At 47.2% G+C, this 17,418-nt stretch overlaps 9 protein-coding genes across 9 annotated transcripts; 6 read left to right on the forward strand and 3 right to left on the reverse strand.

Moving 5' to 3' along the window:
- Positions 1-141: 141 nt before the first annotated feature.
- Positions 142-390, forward strand: BKA55DRAFT_599821 (uncharacterized protein; the record flags this gene model as incomplete). The annotated part of the gene is made up of 1 exon (XM_046196447.1): positions 142-390. One exon carries the CDS (start codon positions 142-144, stop codon positions 388-390), a length of 249 nt encoding a protein of 82 aa, XP_046041803.1.
- Positions 391-1,053: 663 nt separating this feature from the next.
- BKA55DRAFT_255924 (uncharacterized protein) lies at positions 1,054-3,213 on the forward strand. The gene is made up of 6 exons (XM_046185398.1): positions 1,054-1,368; positions 1,424-1,501; positions 1,551-2,265; positions 2,316-2,645; positions 2,693-2,736; positions 2,788-3,213. The coding sequence occupies exons 1-6, from the start codon at positions 1,224-1,226 to the stop codon at positions 3,153-3,155; spliced, it is 1,680 nt and encodes a 559-aa protein (XP_046041804.1). The 5' UTR covers positions 1,054-1,223; the 3' UTR covers positions 3,156-3,213.
- Positions 3,214-3,270: 57 nt separating this feature from the next.
- On the reverse strand, positions 3,271-5,260 carry BKA55DRAFT_697865 (uncharacterized protein; the record flags this gene model as incomplete). Its single annotated transcript, XM_046200451.1, has 2 exons — positions 3,271-5,050; positions 5,112-5,260. 2 exons carry the CDS (start codon positions 5,258-5,260, stop codon positions 3,271-3,273), a joined length of 1,929 nt encoding a protein of 642 aa, XP_046041805.1.
- Positions 5,261-5,919: 659 nt separating this feature from the next.
- On the forward strand, positions 5,920-7,549 carry BKA55DRAFT_719653 (uncharacterized protein; the record flags this gene model as incomplete). Its single annotated transcript, XM_046200972.1, has 3 exons — positions 5,920-6,246; positions 6,372-7,202; positions 7,509-7,549. Exons 1-3 carry the CDS (start codon positions 5,958-5,960, stop codon positions 7,547-7,549), a joined length of 1,161 nt encoding a protein of 386 aa, XP_046041806.1. The 5' UTR covers positions 5,920-5,957.
- Positions 7,550-8,038: 489 nt separating this feature from the next.
- BKA55DRAFT_255948 (heterokaryon incompatibility protein-domain-containing protein) lies at positions 8,039-10,017 on the forward strand. Its single transcript, XM_046185399.1, has 2 exons — positions 8,039-8,361; positions 8,418-10,017. Exons 1-2 carry the CDS (start codon positions 8,094-8,096, stop codon positions 9,992-9,994), a joined length of 1,845 nt encoding a protein of 614 aa, XP_046041807.1. The 5' UTR covers positions 8,039-8,093; the 3' UTR covers positions 9,995-10,017.
- A 320-nt stretch (positions 10,018-10,337) lies between these two features.
- On the forward strand, positions 10,338-10,984 carry BKA55DRAFT_599823 (inosine triphosphate pyrophosphatase-like protein; the record flags this gene model as incomplete). The annotated part of the gene is made up of 2 exons (XM_046196448.1): positions 10,338-10,505; positions 10,559-10,984. 2 exons carry the CDS (start codon positions 10,338-10,340, stop codon positions 10,982-10,984), a joined length of 594 nt encoding a protein of 197 aa, XP_046041808.1.
- Positions 10,985-12,522: 1,538 nt separating this feature from the next.
- On the forward strand, positions 12,523-13,508 carry BKA55DRAFT_627881 (necrosis inducing protein). Its single transcript, XM_046196886.1, has 2 exons — positions 12,523-12,994; positions 13,046-13,508. The coding sequence occupies exons 1-2, from the start codon at positions 12,636-12,638 to the stop codon at positions 13,491-13,493; spliced, it is 807 nt and encodes a 268-aa protein (XP_046041809.1). The 5' UTR covers positions 12,523-12,635; the 3' UTR covers positions 13,494-13,508.
- Positions 13,509-13,749: 241 nt separating this feature from the next.
- On the reverse strand, positions 13,750-14,903 carry BKA55DRAFT_528964 (uncharacterized protein; the record flags this gene model as incomplete). The annotated part of the gene is made up of 2 exons (XM_046189035.1): positions 13,750-14,442; positions 14,493-14,903. Coding segments are annotated over 2 exons (1,104 nt in total), but the record flags the coding sequence as incomplete, so codon positions are not given.
- A 1,134-nt stretch (positions 14,904-16,037) lies between these two features.
- Positions 16,038-16,416, reverse strand: BKA55DRAFT_697871 (uncharacterized protein; the record flags this gene model as incomplete). The annotated part of the gene is made up of 3 exons (XM_046200452.1): positions 16,038-16,160; positions 16,208-16,334; positions 16,379-16,416. The coding sequence occupies 3 exons, from the start codon at positions 16,414-16,416 to the stop codon at positions 16,038-16,040; spliced, it is 288 nt and encodes a 95-aa protein (XP_046041811.1).
- Positions 16,417-17,418: the final 1,002 nt, after the last annotated feature.

Here is a 17,418-nt window from a genome sequence, read left to right on the forward strand (position 1 = left end):
TATCAGCCTTCAAGTTTGACAGACCGACTCGGATGGTGTTCTCTGCTATTTGCCGATAGCTCTACCTATACGCTCTTCGTTGCCATCTACTTCAGCAGCATCAATAGTTACAGAATACCTTTTATAACATCCAGCGTTGACATGAAGGCTATAAGCTTTCTCGCAATCATCGCTGGCTTCTCGGCGACCGCATCCGCAGGTCCGATCGCATACGGCGTCTGTCAAGCGGGATGCGCCTCCGTCGCGATGGCTTGCTACGCTGCAGGCGGTGCGACCTGGGGAGCCACTGCTGGAGCCACGGCCCCAGCAACAATTGCAGCTTGTAACAGCGCATTCGGGGTCTGTTCTGCTGCGTGTGCTCAAACGGCACTCATTGCACCTACGCCATGATCGAGAACTGGGGAAGATTCACTACAAAGAGCAATGCTCTTTGGGGAGAGGGGAATGGACAACAGTTTTTTATGTATCAAGGCAGTTTGCGTTTTGGCCGTCATGCTAGTGTTGGCACGGAAGGAAAATGTCTTGGTTAGGCAACATCCATGGGTTCGATCAACTCATTACCGTTTATGGGAGGGTTCAAGGGGCAGGCAGCAGCATTTAACAGGATGTCACTCTATACTCTGCTTATGATGTCATGTGTCTGGGGGGCAATATGCTCATTTCACGATTCTAAATGAAACGCCGGATTTCCTTCAAAGCCAAGACATTATTAGTGCTTATCACGCAGCGAGGCAGTGTGCAGATTGGCCAACTCTACCGGGGTTGGAACTTCAAATCGGCGCTTAAACTCGGATACGCCCCGTCAAGCCCATTCGAGACAAATATACGGATAGTGCGATACTCTAAGATAATCTGCCAGTTTACACAACCACAGGGGCTATGACGATATCGCATCAACTTCCCTGACAGACTTAAAATCATTCAGCAGTTTCCAGCATTCTATCACAAGGATTCAGCCCCGCATGTGAAATGCAACATCCTCGACCGCGTTCTGCCAAAATGATCTGAGTTGTCCAACAAAAACTTGGCAACAAAAACGGCCCCCAAAGATCATCCTTTAATTTCCCCTCCGACTACCAGCCATCACGCGCTCCATTTCAAAACACTGACTGGCTTTTGATTGCGTCTTTTCTTCTCCCAGAAGGTTCATCCTCACAACTCTGTCAGAGACTTGCACGTATGTCTTGACAACTTGACGATCCAACTTTGCACATTCGATCACGATGAGGTGGTTTACTTGGAGACGAACCGTTGTCTCTTGTCTCTTATCGCTATGCTGTGCGGCTGAACTTGAAACGCGACAGAGCTCCAAGGGGTCAGCACAGTTACCAGCCAACGATGACTTCATTAGAAGATCGCTACTGTCAGGTGAGAAAGTATTTTGGAAAAGCCTTTCAAGAAGGCGACTGACCTGAATATCAAGTTGCTGTCCTTGGGGACTATGTCTATATCGATGGCGGAGAGGTTGGTTCCGAACTGGATAAGTCACGGTCAACAGCCGGTAAATCAGCGCCAAGATCGATGCCACGGGTGATGCTAATACCATCCAGTCAGTCTCACCCTTTCAATACCGCTAGACGAATCTTGGACAAACGATACAGTCGTCTTCACTGAGAGTGAGAAAGGGCCATCGCCATGTCTGAAACAACCAGCTCTTTGGGTCGATGACGAACGATCAACCATCTACTCATGGGGCGGTCAAGGATCTTACAATAATGCCTCGGCAGCTGGAGACCACCATTTATATGCCTTTGAAAACGATAGTGATGGCAAGGGAAGCTGGTCAATACACGATCCTGAAGACGACACTTTGTTCAGCTCACTTTATCGAACTGTGAGAGGAGCTTACACCACTTGCCACGGTGTTGGATACTATCTTGGTGGCTATGGTGAACGTAGAACTGATGACAGGTTTACTGACGGAAGCTATGTTGAACGGCCACTTGATGGACTGCTGACTTACAACATGACGACCCAAAAGTGGACGAACGAGTCAACTAAAGCACTGGACTATGCGACTTGGTCCGGGAAGGCTACCTGTATACCTTCCATCGGTTCATCCGGATTATTGATATTTATGGGAGGCGCAAAGGTCAAGATGCCTGCTTTTGGGAACGTGTCGGACCCAGTGTCCTTCACCAACATTACCATATACGATCCCAGCTCCAAGGAATGGTACTACCAACAGACTTCAGGTGTCTCTCCAGATCCTAGAGTTGAATTTTGCTCTGTCGGAGTACAAGGACCAAACAGCACATATGAGATGTACGCTTTTGAAATGGGTTTTGAGCGTGGGCTTAGCTGACTTGATTCAGATTCATTTATGGAGGCTGGAACACGTGGAATGATAAGACGAAATCCTTCGACGATGTCTGGGTTCTATCGCTTCCGGCTTTTAAGTGGTTCAAAGCAGATGTTGAGGGCCCGAAGCGAGGAATGCATGGATGTGCTCTTGTTGGAAAGCGTCAGATGCTGAGTATAGGTGGCAACAAATGGGGCAAAGATGAAGGTTGGAGAGACAAGGATCCTTGGACACAAGGAATTGGGATTCTCGATTTGCCGAGTTTGACTTGGTCTAGTGAGTATGATGCGGATGCTCAAGAGTATGAGTCACCAAAGGTTGTGAGGGACTGGTATCAGCGCGGGTAAGTACTTCGATGTCGATGCTTCGTAATATACTGACATGGATCAGGAATAAGGTCAAGTGGGATAACGATGATGTTACCAGGCTCTTTGGTAAGCCAACAATCTATCATGGTTCGTGATGAAATTGCTGACTTTCAATAGCTTCAATGTCAGCGACAACGCCAGGGTCAACAGACGGCAGAATACTGAACCCATATTCTAGTGATTCATCTTCGACGCCAGTTGGAGCCATTGCAGGCGGTGTCGTCGGCGGCGTAGCTGGTATTGTGGCTCTTATTGGCGTTTGGCTATGGATGCGTCGTCGCAAGAGAAATACCAGTAAACAGCCTCCAGAAGCAGGAGATGGAGGGGACACGAAGCAATGGGGCAAAGCGGAGCTCTCGGCCGACAATTCGAAGCAGAGCGGGCTGCAAGAGTTGGAAAGTAACCAGGGTCCTGCTGAGTTACCAGTAGCCACTCCGCCTCTCGAAAGAAATGGACAGACACAGCGACATGAGCTGGAGGGCTGAAACTCGAATTGTAGTCACAAGTATCGTAATATGGCCAATGCTATGTTACATCATGGAGAGTAGAAATAAACCGAAGTTTCCAATACATCAAGATACCGCTTGAGAGAGCAAACCCTCAAATGTCGACGAAGTTATCAAAATCAACAACCAATCGCCTCAGTCCTTTTGCTTCAAGGCGGCATTCTTTCCCTTGAAGTCTTCTTTCCTGCCTTTTTATCGCCAAGTACCTTTTCAGGTTAGACTCTTCCATCTCTGTAAGCGGGGAATCTTCTGCTTTCTTAAACAGGGACTCGGCAGACCGAAGGACACTGTTTACATCTTTGCTACAGGCAGATGCGATGGAGGCCAGCTGATCGTACAGTCCTGCTGCCAGCAGTTGGCAGTCTTGGTCATTGCTAGCATGCAGCTTCGTCACGGCTACCCTCAAGTTTTCCATTGTCAGAGTTTCGGTATTGAGCAATGTCGCGAAGAGGTCGTGTAGTTCTGTTGCCAAGAGTTGAAAGCCTAGGTCAGGACTCAAGACCAACTTTTGAACCACTTCTTGTAAGCGAAATACAAATTGGGACTCCGGGTCATATGGAGGCAAATAGCCACGCTCATGGCATTTTTGACGTTCTTGGAGAACCTCCCTGCGATACCTGTGTCGAGCTCGTTTGTTGACGAGATTGTACTTGTGTATTTTCTTCCTAAGGTCCTCGTAGCGTTTGAGTTTGTCTTCATGCTTTACGTAGCATAGCAAAGCTTGTATCTTGGCTGCCTGAGCCATTCCTTGAACTTTAACTGACCAGAATTCAGGTGGATCTTCCCCAGAAAGCGAAGCACCAGTCTGATCCCAAAGCTCTGACGCAAGCTGGTACGATAAGTCGTTGTCGTGACATATGTAATGAGCGACATAGCTGTACTTGATGAGGATAAGAAGCTTTCTTTCATTATATGGCTTATCCTTCGTCGTCCGGTACTTTACTTTTGCTTCTTCATAGGCTCTCTTGTAGTGATCAAGAAAGACGTCTTTCCTTAATTTGCTCCTGTCATGGTGCTGGTAGTAGTCTGCCCAGGCTTCTAAAACAACTGGGTCATGGGGCTCAAGCCTGCTCGATAGGGCTCTAGCTGAACAGAGGCAGCTTATACGGGCGATGTCTTTAAAATCTGCTGGTGGAACGTCCCGGAGATGTTCCAAGGCCCGGCGCATTTCAGTATTGGAACCATGCGTGATCTGAGCGAATGATTCCCGTAATTCCCCAAGAAATAGCCTCATCAACAGAGCCTCAGAATCTTCTGAATGGCCGAGCTGAGATGACAGTCCTCGCAAGACGCGGCAAATGCTCCAGAGCGCAGGCAAGTCCTTGGGACTAGACTCCTTCTCGTTAACTTCAAGTTTTGTGAAGACCTTGTCGTTGAGGATACTGGTGACTGTGTTCTTCATTTCTTTGATGCCTTCCTCTTTGGCAGCTTTCTTACTACCGTGATCCTTAACAAGATTGCTGAAAACGATGAAATCATTTTTCTTTTGAGGGAGTATTGAGATCTCTTGGCAAAGGCTCAAGGCACGGCACCATCTGGCACCAATCGTTGGTTTCTGTTCTTTTTCTTTCTTTTGTGCACTGTTTGCATCTTCTTCCGCACCATTGTTCTGTGGCGGTGGTTGTGGCGGTAGAGTGTCAAAGAAGCCTTTCGTGTACTTGTCTAGTGATAGAAGTACCCGAACATGGCTTTCGTAGCGCTGAAAGGATAGGGACCGAGGGGCTGTGCCAACAGCTAAGCTGGCTATAAAATCTGGTAAATCAGGGAACATGACCTTGATACTTTTTGGTCTTGTTCGCTTTACACGGGCTACTCCGTTGTTCGTTGCACAATCCCGCCAATTTCTTTTTATCTGGTTTCTGAATGCGCCTTCGCTGCAGGACCATGTCAGATCTCGTCCTCTTTGAACTACTAGCAATTGCAAGAGCCACTTACGTTGCATTAAAATTGTAGACCAACTCCAGTACCATCATCGTTTTTTCCAAGCTGTAGCCTTGATCCATGTATATGTTGCGAAAGATCGGGTGTGTAGCCTGCCATTGCTGTCGGGAATATGCTGATACTCCTGGAGGATTTTGTGCCATTTTAAATCGAGTTTAAGCTACTATATCAATACTTGAGCGCCGTGAAATGATATTTTTGACTTTCTTCAATGAGAAGACTAGGGATTATGCTGAAATAACAAGAGACAGAGTGACCTTCGGTAGAACGACAGCGCACATCGCCTTGATGTACGAATCACCGCCGTAAGCAAGATTGTAGCACAAGAGCGGAGGTAATGCAGGGCTTGGCCAGCTGACCAACCTCTACGGGGGATGAGGGTGCCTGATTGAGCAATACCATTGAGTATCACTAAGTGGTCAGTGGGGATTATCTTGGTTCATTGGTTGATCGAATTGGTGTCGGCACTTCTGATTGGAAGCACTTTTTCGACGAGGTGCATGGATAGTAAAGTAAATCTGTTATGACTTATGGGGAACAAACACTGCCAAGCATAACATCAGCCGTCACTCATTCAATAACGCCTCTATAACTTGATTATTGCATGTGCAGGAGGCTCATGATATCAATCGCTCAAAACCAATAATGGGAGAGAAAGAATATGCATAATGATTACAAGTCAAAACCTGACGCTTGACACCAGAGAGCTACATGAGTCGAACAATTCGTCTATAAATTCGAGGTCTCCCAACTTCAAACCTTAACTTCTTTCTTCTTCTTGCAACCTCCACAAGAGTCTACCCATCAGTCATTGCTTAACATCCAACCTTCCCCTACACAATGCCCTCCAACTCCTCCCGTTCGTCTACCCATCGAGGAAAGCACGGAAAGTCCTCCTCGTCCTCCTCGTCGTCTCACAAGCACTCCTCCAAGTCCGCAAGCAAGCCTAGCAACAGTGTTGTCAAGGCGTCTGAGCACGACATCTACCACCAAGAGAATACCTCTTTGTGGCAAGATGTCAAGTCCACGGAGGGGAACCCTAGCACGCTCGTCCTTGCTCTTGTAGCACCGGAGCAACGCAAGGCCATGAACAAGCTTATCACTGACAAGATCAAGAAGAAAAAGATACGTAAGTTCTTTCTACGATATTTCTCCCATGCCCCTCCTCTTCTATTATTTCATTATCTTGTCCCAAGAGATACCGCATTCAACACCACCTTGATGTGGCGAAGCACGTAGCTGACTAGATTCAAGGATCATCCGTTGTCGTCACTACCCAAGACCAACTCCAAGAGCATCTCGGAAGCGCTATGACTAACAGCATCGCCGCCAAGAAAGCTTTCAAGACTTTACATCTCCTTGTGAGCTCCACAGTCGCTCAGTTGACATACAACACCGACGGCTTTGTCGACCAAGTTTTCATCAGGCCTTGCGGAGCTGGTGGGCGACCAGATGCTCTTCGAATTGGAAGCTCCTCCACCTACTGTGGTTTTAAAACCTATGCTTGGGACGCTCGTCCTCACCAGCTGCAACAGAGCAAGAAGGAGTTGACTCATCTCGAGGGCTGCAACTTTGACCTTAGTGACTGTTCAGATGAAGCCATTCGTCTTCTTCAGCAGCCAAGGGATGTTGTTAATCTTTCACACGATGTGAAATACAACGTCATGCAGCAAGTCCTAGAGCTTAGAGACACAGAAGTCAGTGAGAAAGCCAGAGAATCGTCTGACTGTTGCGCTGATGGCACAGAAACATGGTTCCAGAAATGGAAGAGCCTTCTAGCCACGGTCATGGCAGCTGGTGCTGGTGCTGGTGTAGCTGGCATGGCCAGCGGCTTCTGGATGAGCGCTGGGGGCATACTGGTCAAGGGGCCTTGTGGGCTCTACATGGCCGCTGGGTATGCTACAGTAGCTGGTGCCGGAGCCGTCGGTGCTGCCGGAATCGGCTCAGCAGTCGCCGCTTATGGCATGGTTTACTTTATTCCATGGGATCGTGTCTGGAGTTTACTTCGAGCGAAACTTTGGCAGATTTGGGACAAGATCTGGGAAGTTCTCGTTTGGATCAAGGACAAGCTGGCCGAATTGGCTAGTACTGTTCTTACCGAAGTCTCGTTGCTTGTTCAGGGAGCCCCAAAGCCTGCTCGGCTTTCGATGTGACTTTGTCAACCTTTTTTTTCAGAGGTATCTTTTTTTCCTTTTCTTTCATTGATATCCATGGACAGATGTCTCGGTTATTTTCTTATTTTCCCTTCCCTTTTCCGGTACTGATGAATTACTTATTCTTTTTGGCAACGTCACAACACGCTCACCTTAAGTAGTCATACACTCATTTCCAGGTCATAGTCTAGCTCTTTTTCATATCTCCGTTCGCCTTTTTCTGCTTGGTACGTTTTAGCTCAGGAAGTACCATTGTTTGCAGGGAATTATCACAAATAAGATTGCTATGTACACAGCTGTTACTGAATTGAGATTGTATTTTCCTGTTCGTTGTCTTTTTGCCACAGAAACAAAGTGCTCCTTGCCGCCATTCGAACAGGACGGCATTTGTTTGCGACACCAACGGAGCCAGTTCTCTTCAAGTTCTCGAAGATATTTATCTACTGCGTGAAGACTTTCAATGGACTGACAATGCCAGAACTGGCGTTGGAAACATAAGAAGCGTATGGCCTTCTGCACATTCAAAGGTCAAACAGTACGATGGGAGTCCAGTCATTCCCATAGCATAAGCCTCTCCGAATAGCAATTTTCACCACGTTGCTTAATGACATTTACAATATTTACGCCCAACGTCAACGGCTTCAAACATGTCGCCCTGTAAAGGTACGAAGTATCTAAATGTGGGTCAGACGATGTCGTGGCACCAATGGATACCCAACCCAAAATGTCAGATCATCCAAGATACAATCTGAAGCTCCAAACTTATCAACCGCACCAAATTAATACTCGATCTACCTCAAATTCTACTTGTCGAATACCCGACATGGGTAGGCCACTGTGCTACTTCTGCAATCTTCTCACCACGAGCTCTGCCCAAAGTTCCTCCGCCTCCGTCTACGCAGAGTATGAGTTGAAAGAGTTCGACGAAAGATTGGAAGATAGTGAAGCTACAAATGTGGCAGAGGACGACTGTTCTCTATTCTCTCTTATTAGAGACTTGTACAAGACATGGCACAAGGGTCAAGAGCCTGGTCCGGGACGATATTGCTTTAGTTGCAGTCCATACTCGTATGACGTTACTGCTCTTCCAGGTAAACACAATAAGGCCTTTGTATACAGCCTTTGACGCTGAACATCATTCTGATAGATGCGTCGAATAACGTCAAAGATTTCCAAGTTGCTATGTTCCCGGACCCAGTGGGATTCGTTGCCGTAACTCGCATGACCGAATGGATCAAACAATGCAACAATAACCATCAATGGTGTCAGAAAGGAGACACTCGATTCTCCCCAACAAGGCTGCTTGACGTAGGTGCCAAAGATTTAGACACCGTAACACTGGTAGAACCAGTCGGCAAAGTCGAATATCTTGCCCTTAGTCACTGTTGGGGGCAATCCAATGCTTTTATTACTACTCCTGCTACAATGGATCAGATGAAGAAGGGCTTTCTCTTAACTTCAGATATTACAAAGACCTTTCGAGATGCTATCATTGTTACTCGAAAGCTCGGAATACGTTATCTGTGGATCGATTCTCTTTGCATTATCCAGGGCGACGTTGCTGACTGGGAGAGGGAAGCATCACGAATGGCTGACGTATACCGTGGTGCATATTTAACTATTGGAGCCATCAACGCCTCGGATGACCGAGAAGGATTCTTGACGCAAAGAAAGCCTCCCGCCTGGGAACTCAAGGTCTTCACTTCAGTTGGGAAGAGTACGCATGTGTATTTACGCGCTCAGGGTGATGAATTCACGACGCCCTCAGCAGCGCCCCTGGACACGCGAGGTTGGACTTTGCAAGAGCAGTATCTTTCACGGCGTATGCTCCGGTTTAGCGACTACCAAACTACTTGGAGATGTCAGGAAATGAGGCATGAGGAGCTCCAATTGGCCGCTAACTATAGTTTGAGAGACTGGACCATTACTGAGCTTTCCGAGGCCCCAAGGGCTGACGAGAAAATTCACCACAAGTGGTACTACATGGTCCGCAACTATTCCTCACGAAAACTGTCCGTCGATACAGACCGGCTTCCAGCATTGTCTGGCCTAGCATCTTATGTTGCTAGGTTTCGGAATGGTCAGTACTGTGCAGGGATGTGGTGGGGAGATATCGGCCATGTGCTCTGCTGGCGCGTTGCAAGAGGTGCGCGAGCTTCGAGGGATTACATTGCACCGTCGTGGTCTTGGGTCTCTCTTTTTGGTACCGTCTCGTTTCCCCACCAGCTGTCCGGTGACTACTTGTCTCCCAAGCCTATGTCATCCGTCACGTACCTTGATTTTCACCTCGAGCCCAAGGGAATTGACGTCTTTGGTCAGCTAGCACGTGGATGGCTTCTTCTGCAAGCAGTCATGGTCCGACTGATCAGGCCATTTGAAACTCAGACAGGAGAACCGAGGTACCGTATCCACGGCATAGAGGAGAGGTATCAAGTAGGAGTTAAATTCGATCTTGAGCAATCACAACAGGAAGTCCTGGGTCTGGTACTCATGCGTGAGGGAATCGAGGAAATCGCAAGGCGCAAACGGCTAGATAAAGTAAAACTTATTGGCATACTTATTCAAGAGGCTAGGCAGGAAGATTTGTCACACTTTCGCAAAGGCAGACGGCTCCCTCGCTGCGAGAGTGTTTTTCAAAGAGTTGGTTACTTTGATGTCGAAATGACAACAAAGGAGGAAGAGCAGATCCTGAAGAGCAAGGTGCGGGATATCGTCTTGATATAACCTTAGGGACTCTACATATCGACGAACTATCTCGCGGACTGGAGATGCGGTTGAACTGCAACCTTTTCCGCTGAAAAATGAAAACTTGGCATTACTTTCAATTTTGGGTTATGTAGGAGAGAATGTAATACGGAAGCAGCTAACAGTACCTCGTATCTAGCGAAGACTGGAATGAGCAAAACGTCCTTTTATCATTGCTTGCGGAGTACATTGCTTAGTGGGTCTTAGCCCGGTACCGGAGTCAGATAAGGCTGATTGGCTTGATGAATCATACCCATAAGCCAGTCAAGGCACTTAATGAGATTAGTTTGGCAGCAAAGAAAAATGCGTCAACATGACCACGATGATTGAAATCAATCTCATCACTGGCAATGCTAATAAGATAGCCGATATCAAGGCTATTCTCGCTCCAGCTGGAATTACCGTTCGCAATCAATCTCTCGATCTACCTGAGATACAAGGGTCGATCGAAGAAATCACAATCGCAAAATGTCGCAAAGCCGCAGAAATGGTGAGATATCTTTCACATGCCATGATTCAGCCCTAGACTAACGGATTTGACAGGTCGGCGGTCCGGTTGTCGTGGATGATACAGCGCTCTGCTTCAATGCGATGAACGGCATGCCAGGACCTTACATAAAATTCTTCCTCGAGGCCTTAGGACCCAGAAAGCTACATCTCTTACTCGCTGGCTTCTCAGACAAGACCGCTCAAGCTATCGCGACAATTGGGTATTGCCGAGGCCCGGGACATGAACCCATCCTTTTTCAAGGACGGATTGACGGGACAATTGTACCTGCAAGAGGAATAGTGCGATACGGGTGGCAAACGTGCTTTCAACCTGAAGAGATACACCTCACTTTGGCGGAAATGCCAGATGAAGAGAAGCATAAGATATCGCATCTTGGGATAGCTTTGCAAAAGTTTACTTCTTGGCTGAAGCAGAAGGGGCATCAAGATTCTGGTGATAACTTGAAATGCCAAGCTTGACGAGAATCAAGAAACAGAAGAGCCATTAAACACTTGTGCAAATGGCAATATTCCTAGAGTGAGAATCCCGCATATGAACTCTCATCCCTGGTCGGTCTCCCGTCGATTACTTCGATACCACCAAGGCTTGGAGCAAGGATACCCGGCGCGGTGATTAGACTTGACGGGCCTGTTCATGACGTAATCCTTTGAGGTCCTTGATAGTAATAAGCTGATGTTAGCACTAGCAAGTGCACTGTTCACCCTTTTTTCTATGTTCATAAATTCGTTTACAATGTTTTCTTGTTATAATAATCAACCATCTGGAATTTTCCCTATGAAGAAGCTTCGCTCTCGACGTTTTTATCATATGCAACCCTAACTCTTTGGCATTTAGCTGATGAAGTGCTTTTCTGTTTAATATTACTGTTCTATCTTGATATCATAACTCCCTTCTTCAAATTGTCTTATCGATCTAAGAAAAGCTCAGATCTACCCTGAAGCATGCACCTCAATCGACCCGGACCCCAAACCCGCCCCGATTTAATCACAGCCCCGGTGGGTATTTCTCCATCCTCGCTTACTATCAATCTCATGCCCGCTTACTCTCATTTCATCAACGCCCATGTTTCCATCACGAGGGATTTATGGCATATTTCCATTATACAAGGCTTCCCTGGCTAGTAATTGAGACACCGCTTGAAAGTCTTCGAGTCCTCAACGATGAACAAGAAGGCGCATGAGGCGAGGGGACAAGCATGATACCGGGATAGAAACAATAATCGGATAATTCAGTCTCAGTCATGTCCAAAATGCCAGCCACTGTCAGCCGTGGAATGAACAGTTTACCTGGATCTTAATCCTGCTAGGCTTTTCACAAAAATAATCTCCGTCCTTCAGAGCCACGAAGGTGTTTTTAGACTCCATCAGGACCCGTTCTCATTAAATCCTGTTGATCAAAGCTACATTCCCCACCGCACAAACCAGCCCACGACCAAAGTACCTCTGACCATGAAACCTAGAGCTGACATTTTTCATCCGCCATCATAAGGCTAGTTTCACTAACAATCCCTCAAAAACGCCTCACTGCCCCCAAACAGCATCACGAGCCTTCCTTCCAAATCAATCCTACATGTTTCAAGGAAAAGCTTACCCCGAGATTAAAATAGGTCCAGCTGACATTTAATTGGTCAGATCTCCGATCGTTGTGGCTAAGCAGATAAGATCTGCTAAGCTTAAAATTAAGGCATGGGTGCGAAATTCGTGTGATTGGTCTGAGCGAGTGCTGCGCCCTGGCGGTTTGGGTGTTTAGTTGCAACAAGCTGAACTGTTGCATGAAATTCATGTATGCAGTGAGATAATCGAAATAGAATTGAGGTTACTTATTGGTTGAGATGGTGAATCCTACTCGTATAGTGAGTGAATCCTACGTGGTCCGTTTCATTTTTGGAAGATGAGATGGGAAGTGGCTGATTGATGTCATGGTGAGCTTCAACTTGGACGAAGATATGTTGAGCCAGGCTTTATCATGTATATAGGAGGCTTCATCTGCCTTCAATAGTCTATCGCCTCATCTCATCATCACTCTACCAATCCAGCAACACTCTCTTCTCTCTTCTTCTTAGCTTCAATATTTCGTTCTCTTTTTCAACTTCATCTTCACTTCATCACCATGCACGCCTTCACGATCGCAACCGTCCTCGCCGGCGCTCTCAGCGTCGAAGCCGGACCCCTCAAGCACGCCAAGCGAGTTCTCATGGGCCGTCTCGACGACGGAGCTCACGAGATCGAGCACAAGTTCCAGCCTGCCACCGATTTCGACAAGGACGGCTGCTACTACACTTCCGCCATTGACAAAGACGGCAACACAAACCGCGGTCTCAGCCAGAAGGACGTTTACTTCAAGGGTCCTGCTGATGATTGTCGTGAGCCCAACCGTCTTGAGAACAACAATGTTTACAGCCGAAAGCGCTGTAACAATGGTTGGTGTGCTATTATGTATGAGTACTACTTTGAAAAGGACCAGTCTTCGTAAGTTTACTTTACCCATCGTTATAACATCATTGTCTGACTAAGTACTAGCTGGGGCACTATCAACGCTGCTGGCGGTGGTAACGGTCATACTCACGACTGGGAAAACATCGTCGTATTCGTCCAAGGCGAAGACGTCAAGCGTGTCGCCCCCTCATGCCACGGCGGCTACGAACACGCCACCAACACCCCCCGTCTCGACGGCCAGCGTGCCAAGGTCGTCTACCACAAAGACGGTGGCTTCACTCACTGCTGGCGCATGGCCAACGAAGCCGACGACGCTGTTGAGAACTACACTGGTCAGTGGTTCATCGGTAACCTTGTTGGCTGGGACAACTGGCCTGTCGTCAACGGTCGATCTCTGCGCGATTACCTCTATGATGCTTGGAATGGCGGTGTTGGACCTAAGTTCTGGGATAAGGATGATAGTTTTACTAACAAGCTTCGTGAGGCTGCTGGTGATCAGTGCCCTGGTTTCGACCCGGCCAAGGATGAGTAGGGCATTATTCTTGGTGTCGGGATATAGACGTGGCTTCACTTTCTTGTACGTTCTGGAAAAGAACTTTTCTGTTTCGAAATTTTGGGTTTTCTTATATTAGGCGTTCAATAGAATATGGCTTTGATACTTGAACGTCCGCCTTCATTCATATGTGCATGTTTCTATGCTCGACCTAATTCTGCAAGAGTCTATTGCATTGAGTATCCCCAGATTTGTTTCCGTTCACTTAATTTCCAAGCCCAACGTCCCAATGTCCTCACGGGCTCGACGAATCTAATTCGCCCAAAGTGACATTGAAAAACTGGTTACCATCTTCATTATGTACCGCATCGACAAAGTTCAACATCCTCATTGTTTCCCAAGGAATATCGACGACGTAGGAACCATTGTCTTCGCCTTCCGCATAATTGTCGACGAACCTGAACGAAAAGCGATCTGCTCCAGGATATCTGGGCTTAATCAGCCAGCGACAGGACGGTGTAACAGACTCATCCGCCCACTGCTCCTCTATATTCAGACCATACTGTCCCCCGATGCAGAGCATTCGATCTTGGTTGTCACTGGGTACGACTACCACGGGATAGCTTTCAGTAGGATCAAACTGATCGGCGGTGATTTGGGGACCGTGGAACATAGACCACGAAGTTGTTGGGTTCTCAATATCAGATGAGATGAAGTTCATGTAGTCAGAGAAGGCGTCTTGGATGTAAAGACCGCTGTGCACTCTCCAAATGAAATCATGTGTATCAAGGGGGCTGCTGATGATCCCTTCCGCCAGCGTGATAGACTCTTGTCCGACGGTGTCTTGGAAGTTCTGCTCTTGGGCGAGGAAGTTGGCATTGTGGCGACTGATGGTATAAGACCCTTCTTCGAAATTGACTTTGGGGTTATCTTGTGCCATTTGGAGGAGACTGATACCTTTGGCGTACGCAACCCAATAGTTCAAGGCCTTTACATGTTAACAACGTGAATTCGGTCCGGGAGAAGGTTCAAACATACCATGACTTTCGTCTTGGTGAAATATCCAAGGAAGTCGTCTGACTCGTCGAACGCTTGCTGAGCTGCTTGCTTGAGAAAGGAGCTTGCACTAGCGTCGTTGAGAAAGGCGTTGATTTGATCGAGATACCCGGGAACATTATCGGCACTCGCATGTAGACGATCATCAAGACGGCTTTGAAGGTGCCGCGCTTGACTAACACGAACCGAATCTGTAAGATTCTTGTTCGGAAGATCAAAAGCCTCCTGCATGATGTCGCCAATGGTCGAGTAAAACGTCTGAATGTCGGTAATATAAGTTCCCAGGTCATCTTTGCGAAGCTGCAAAAGAGTATCTGGCAGTTGATTTGAGAGGTCAGTGACAGATGTCTCTATTTGCTTGACTTCGGTCAAGACGTTGGCAATGTCTTGTCTTATCTTGTCGTTATCGCTTCCGCCGTTAATTGATGCAAGGCCTTGATCAAAGACCCATCCTGCACTTTTACCGAGGATACTCTTGCCAACATTAGACAAGATGAAGATTCCTCCGTAACAAGGAGAGATGCCATGTTGTACAGAGAACCGGGATATGATGTTTGAAGTCAAACCGAAATTGCGAACCGCAGCTTTCAGCAATACGTGGACAGGGTGCGAGTGAACTATATGTAGTTTTTCGCCATAGCTTCGGTATCTCGATCCGGAGATTTACTATCGTTCAACACTTTTCGTTAGGGTAGGAAACTTCTAGTAGACTATATTGAGCCTTGTCTCTGAACCCTGTAATACTGTATCGTCTGAGTGCGGCAAGGTGTAAATTGTTCTTGAATTGCCATTCGCGGTTAAAACACATACCATTAGGATAATCTCCAATTAAACCCCGCACACTCATGACTTTATTTGCCTCAAAATCTTTTCATATCCCGGTTTTGGAGCATCTAGATTGCTCTAGTGGTTTTCGAGAATTTCAGTCGTTCCCAAGTATCAGGCATGCGGTTGAGATGTCGCGTGGCACTAAAGCCATGCGTTCTCGAAAACCAACGCAATTGAGCTTAGCATGGAAGACGGACATTTTTCTACACACGGTGTTACTAGTTAAGCAGTCGTCTTTCTGCCTGATTTTGCTCAAACGATCTTGATCACAGAGATAGCGCATCTAAAAAACAGCCGCACTAGGATTGGAGTCTCTTTCCTGCCAAGAGGAGAGGGTATGGTCTCAGTCAATTTCCATTGATACAGAAAGGCTTTGCATTCCAGCCAAATATATATTAATTTTCATCTCAAGTCATGACATCCCCTATCCGATACGCAGAAAATGTCCGCCCGAGGAAGACATGAACAAAAACTCATGAGACTCATCAAAGTCGGTCACTGGAAGCTCAAATGTTGCGCACAGTATAAATTCAATTGCAAGGTTCTTGTCACAAGCTAATGACAAGACTAAAAGAGTGCTACATAGTTTCTAAAGTAACAAGAAGCCATGTGGATGATTGGCAGTCTGAAAAGAACACATCACACGAATTCCAATCTCTAGCCGTAGAAGCACTGATCCCAAAACTGGCATCAGTCAGCTTAGTGCCAGCACTTGCCCCAAGCATCGTTCTTGTTGCCGCCAAAGTTGATGTCCCAGGCCTGCTTGCAAGTAGTCTCCCAGGGGGCACCATCGATACCGCGGCCGATGCCCTTGTCAACGCACTACATAATCAGCCTTATGTTCTGTGAGTTGGTGCCTGGGTACTTACAGAGTAGCCGTCCCAGTGAGTGTGAGGCTGGTTGGAGCCCCAGAGGGCGCAGGCAGCCTGGCTAAGATCCTGCCTGTATGAGCCGCGGACGGTGCAGCCACAGTTGTGGTGAATATCGGCCATGGCGCTGGGAGGTCAGATCGGGTTATGAAATGGGGGAAGGTGACTTACGCGCCGAGGAAGAGAACGATGAGGCTGAGAGCGTTCATTTTGTATGAAGGGTTTGAGTCTTGAGGACTGGGAGTTGTAGTAGTGGTTGTTGTATTGTTGCTGACGTTGGTGAAGATGAGAGTGGTGAGTTGCAAATGGAGTTGGGAAACTGATCCTTTTATATTTCGCGCTTCTCCTAGAGATACTGGTTCTCAAGAATCATTCTGCCTCATGATCCGGCTTGAAGAGCCATCTGGTGAGGCAACCGGCAAACCTCGTCCGACGGATGGCGACTAGGCTCATGAAAGCCAGTCACTATCCGACATCATCATGACTGAAGCAACTGCCGAACTGCACATCTCACATCCGGCTCATCGGCATCATCAGTTCCACCTTCCGAACTTGGAAAATCGTGAAGCCATTCGTATCTCAGCCTATGAACATGAATAGCGCTCGGGGTTCTCTTCCCCGAGACATTCGATAATCTAAACTTGTATAAATAAGGTTCAATGAATATAGTCCTTCTTGTTCCTTGACATAGTATGATGGACTCACTTCGTGTTGAAATGCTAGCCTCTCATTGGCTGTAATGTAAGCGGAAGTAAGGTCGAGGCCTCACTGATGAGCAGTGGGGGCAAATACGCCTATTATGCAGGCAACGACATCCTACAAACCTTCTTTACATTAGAAAAAGCTTATTCTTCATACTGTTTACAGGGACCGTTGCATCACCGACAGGGCTAGCGCAACGTGCCGTTGCTGACAGCGGCCCGCAAAGCATACGAAAATGAAGCCCACGTGGGGGTTTCGGTGTGAGTTTATTTGCCCAATCGAACACCGACCACGACCTTGAGTATCAACCTATAGGGACAGTTCCTTGATATGCACAGACTATTTAAACGGGTAATTCGGATTCAAAGCGGATCCAGTAATATGCAACGTTCCAAAAAGGAACGAGAGAACATCAGACTATAGTTAGTCGGTCGACTCATTTCATACCGGCAGATGATGGTGAGAGTCAAAACACTAATCTATCGCGGATGAGGATAGGAGGGACGAAG

This window comes from Fusarium redolens (genome assembly GCF_020744475.1).
Source record: "Fusarium redolens strain MPI-CAGE-AT-0023 chromosome Unknown BKA55scaffold_30, whole genome shotgun sequence".
NCBI lineage: Eukaryota > Fungi > Ascomycota > Sordariomycetes > Hypocreales > Nectriaceae > Fusarium > Fusarium redolens.

Bases quoted from the DNA above. Each gene is read 5' to 3' on its own strand.
- BKA55DRAFT_255924 (XM_046185398.1), top strand. From the start codon at position 1,224: ATGAGGTGGTTTACTTGGAGACGAACCGTTGTCTCTTGTCTCTTATCG. The intron at 2,646-2,692 runs GTAAGTACTTCG...GACATGGATCAG, and splicing joins AGGGACTGGTATCAGCGCGG to GAATAAGGTCAAGTGGGATA. The intron at 2,737-2,787 runs GTAAGCCAACAA...GACTTTCAATAG, and splicing joins TGATGTTACCAGGCTCTTTG to CTTCAATGTCAGCGACAACG.
- BKA55DRAFT_255948 (XM_046185399.1), top strand. From the start codon at position 8,094: ATGGGTAGGCCACTGTGCTACTTCTGCAATCTTCTCACCACGAGCTCT. The intron at 8,362-8,417 runs GTAAACACAATA...TCATTCTGATAG, and splicing joins TGACGTTACTGCTCTTCCAG to ATGCGTCGAATAACGTCAAA.
- BKA55DRAFT_627881 (XM_046196886.1), top strand. From the start codon at position 12,636: ATGCACGCCTTCACGATCGCAACCGTCCTCGCCGGCGCTCTCAGCGTC. The intron at 12,995-13,045 runs GTAAGTTTACTT...ACTAAGTACTAG, and splicing joins TTTGAAAAGGACCAGTCTTC to CTGGGGCACTATCAACGCTG.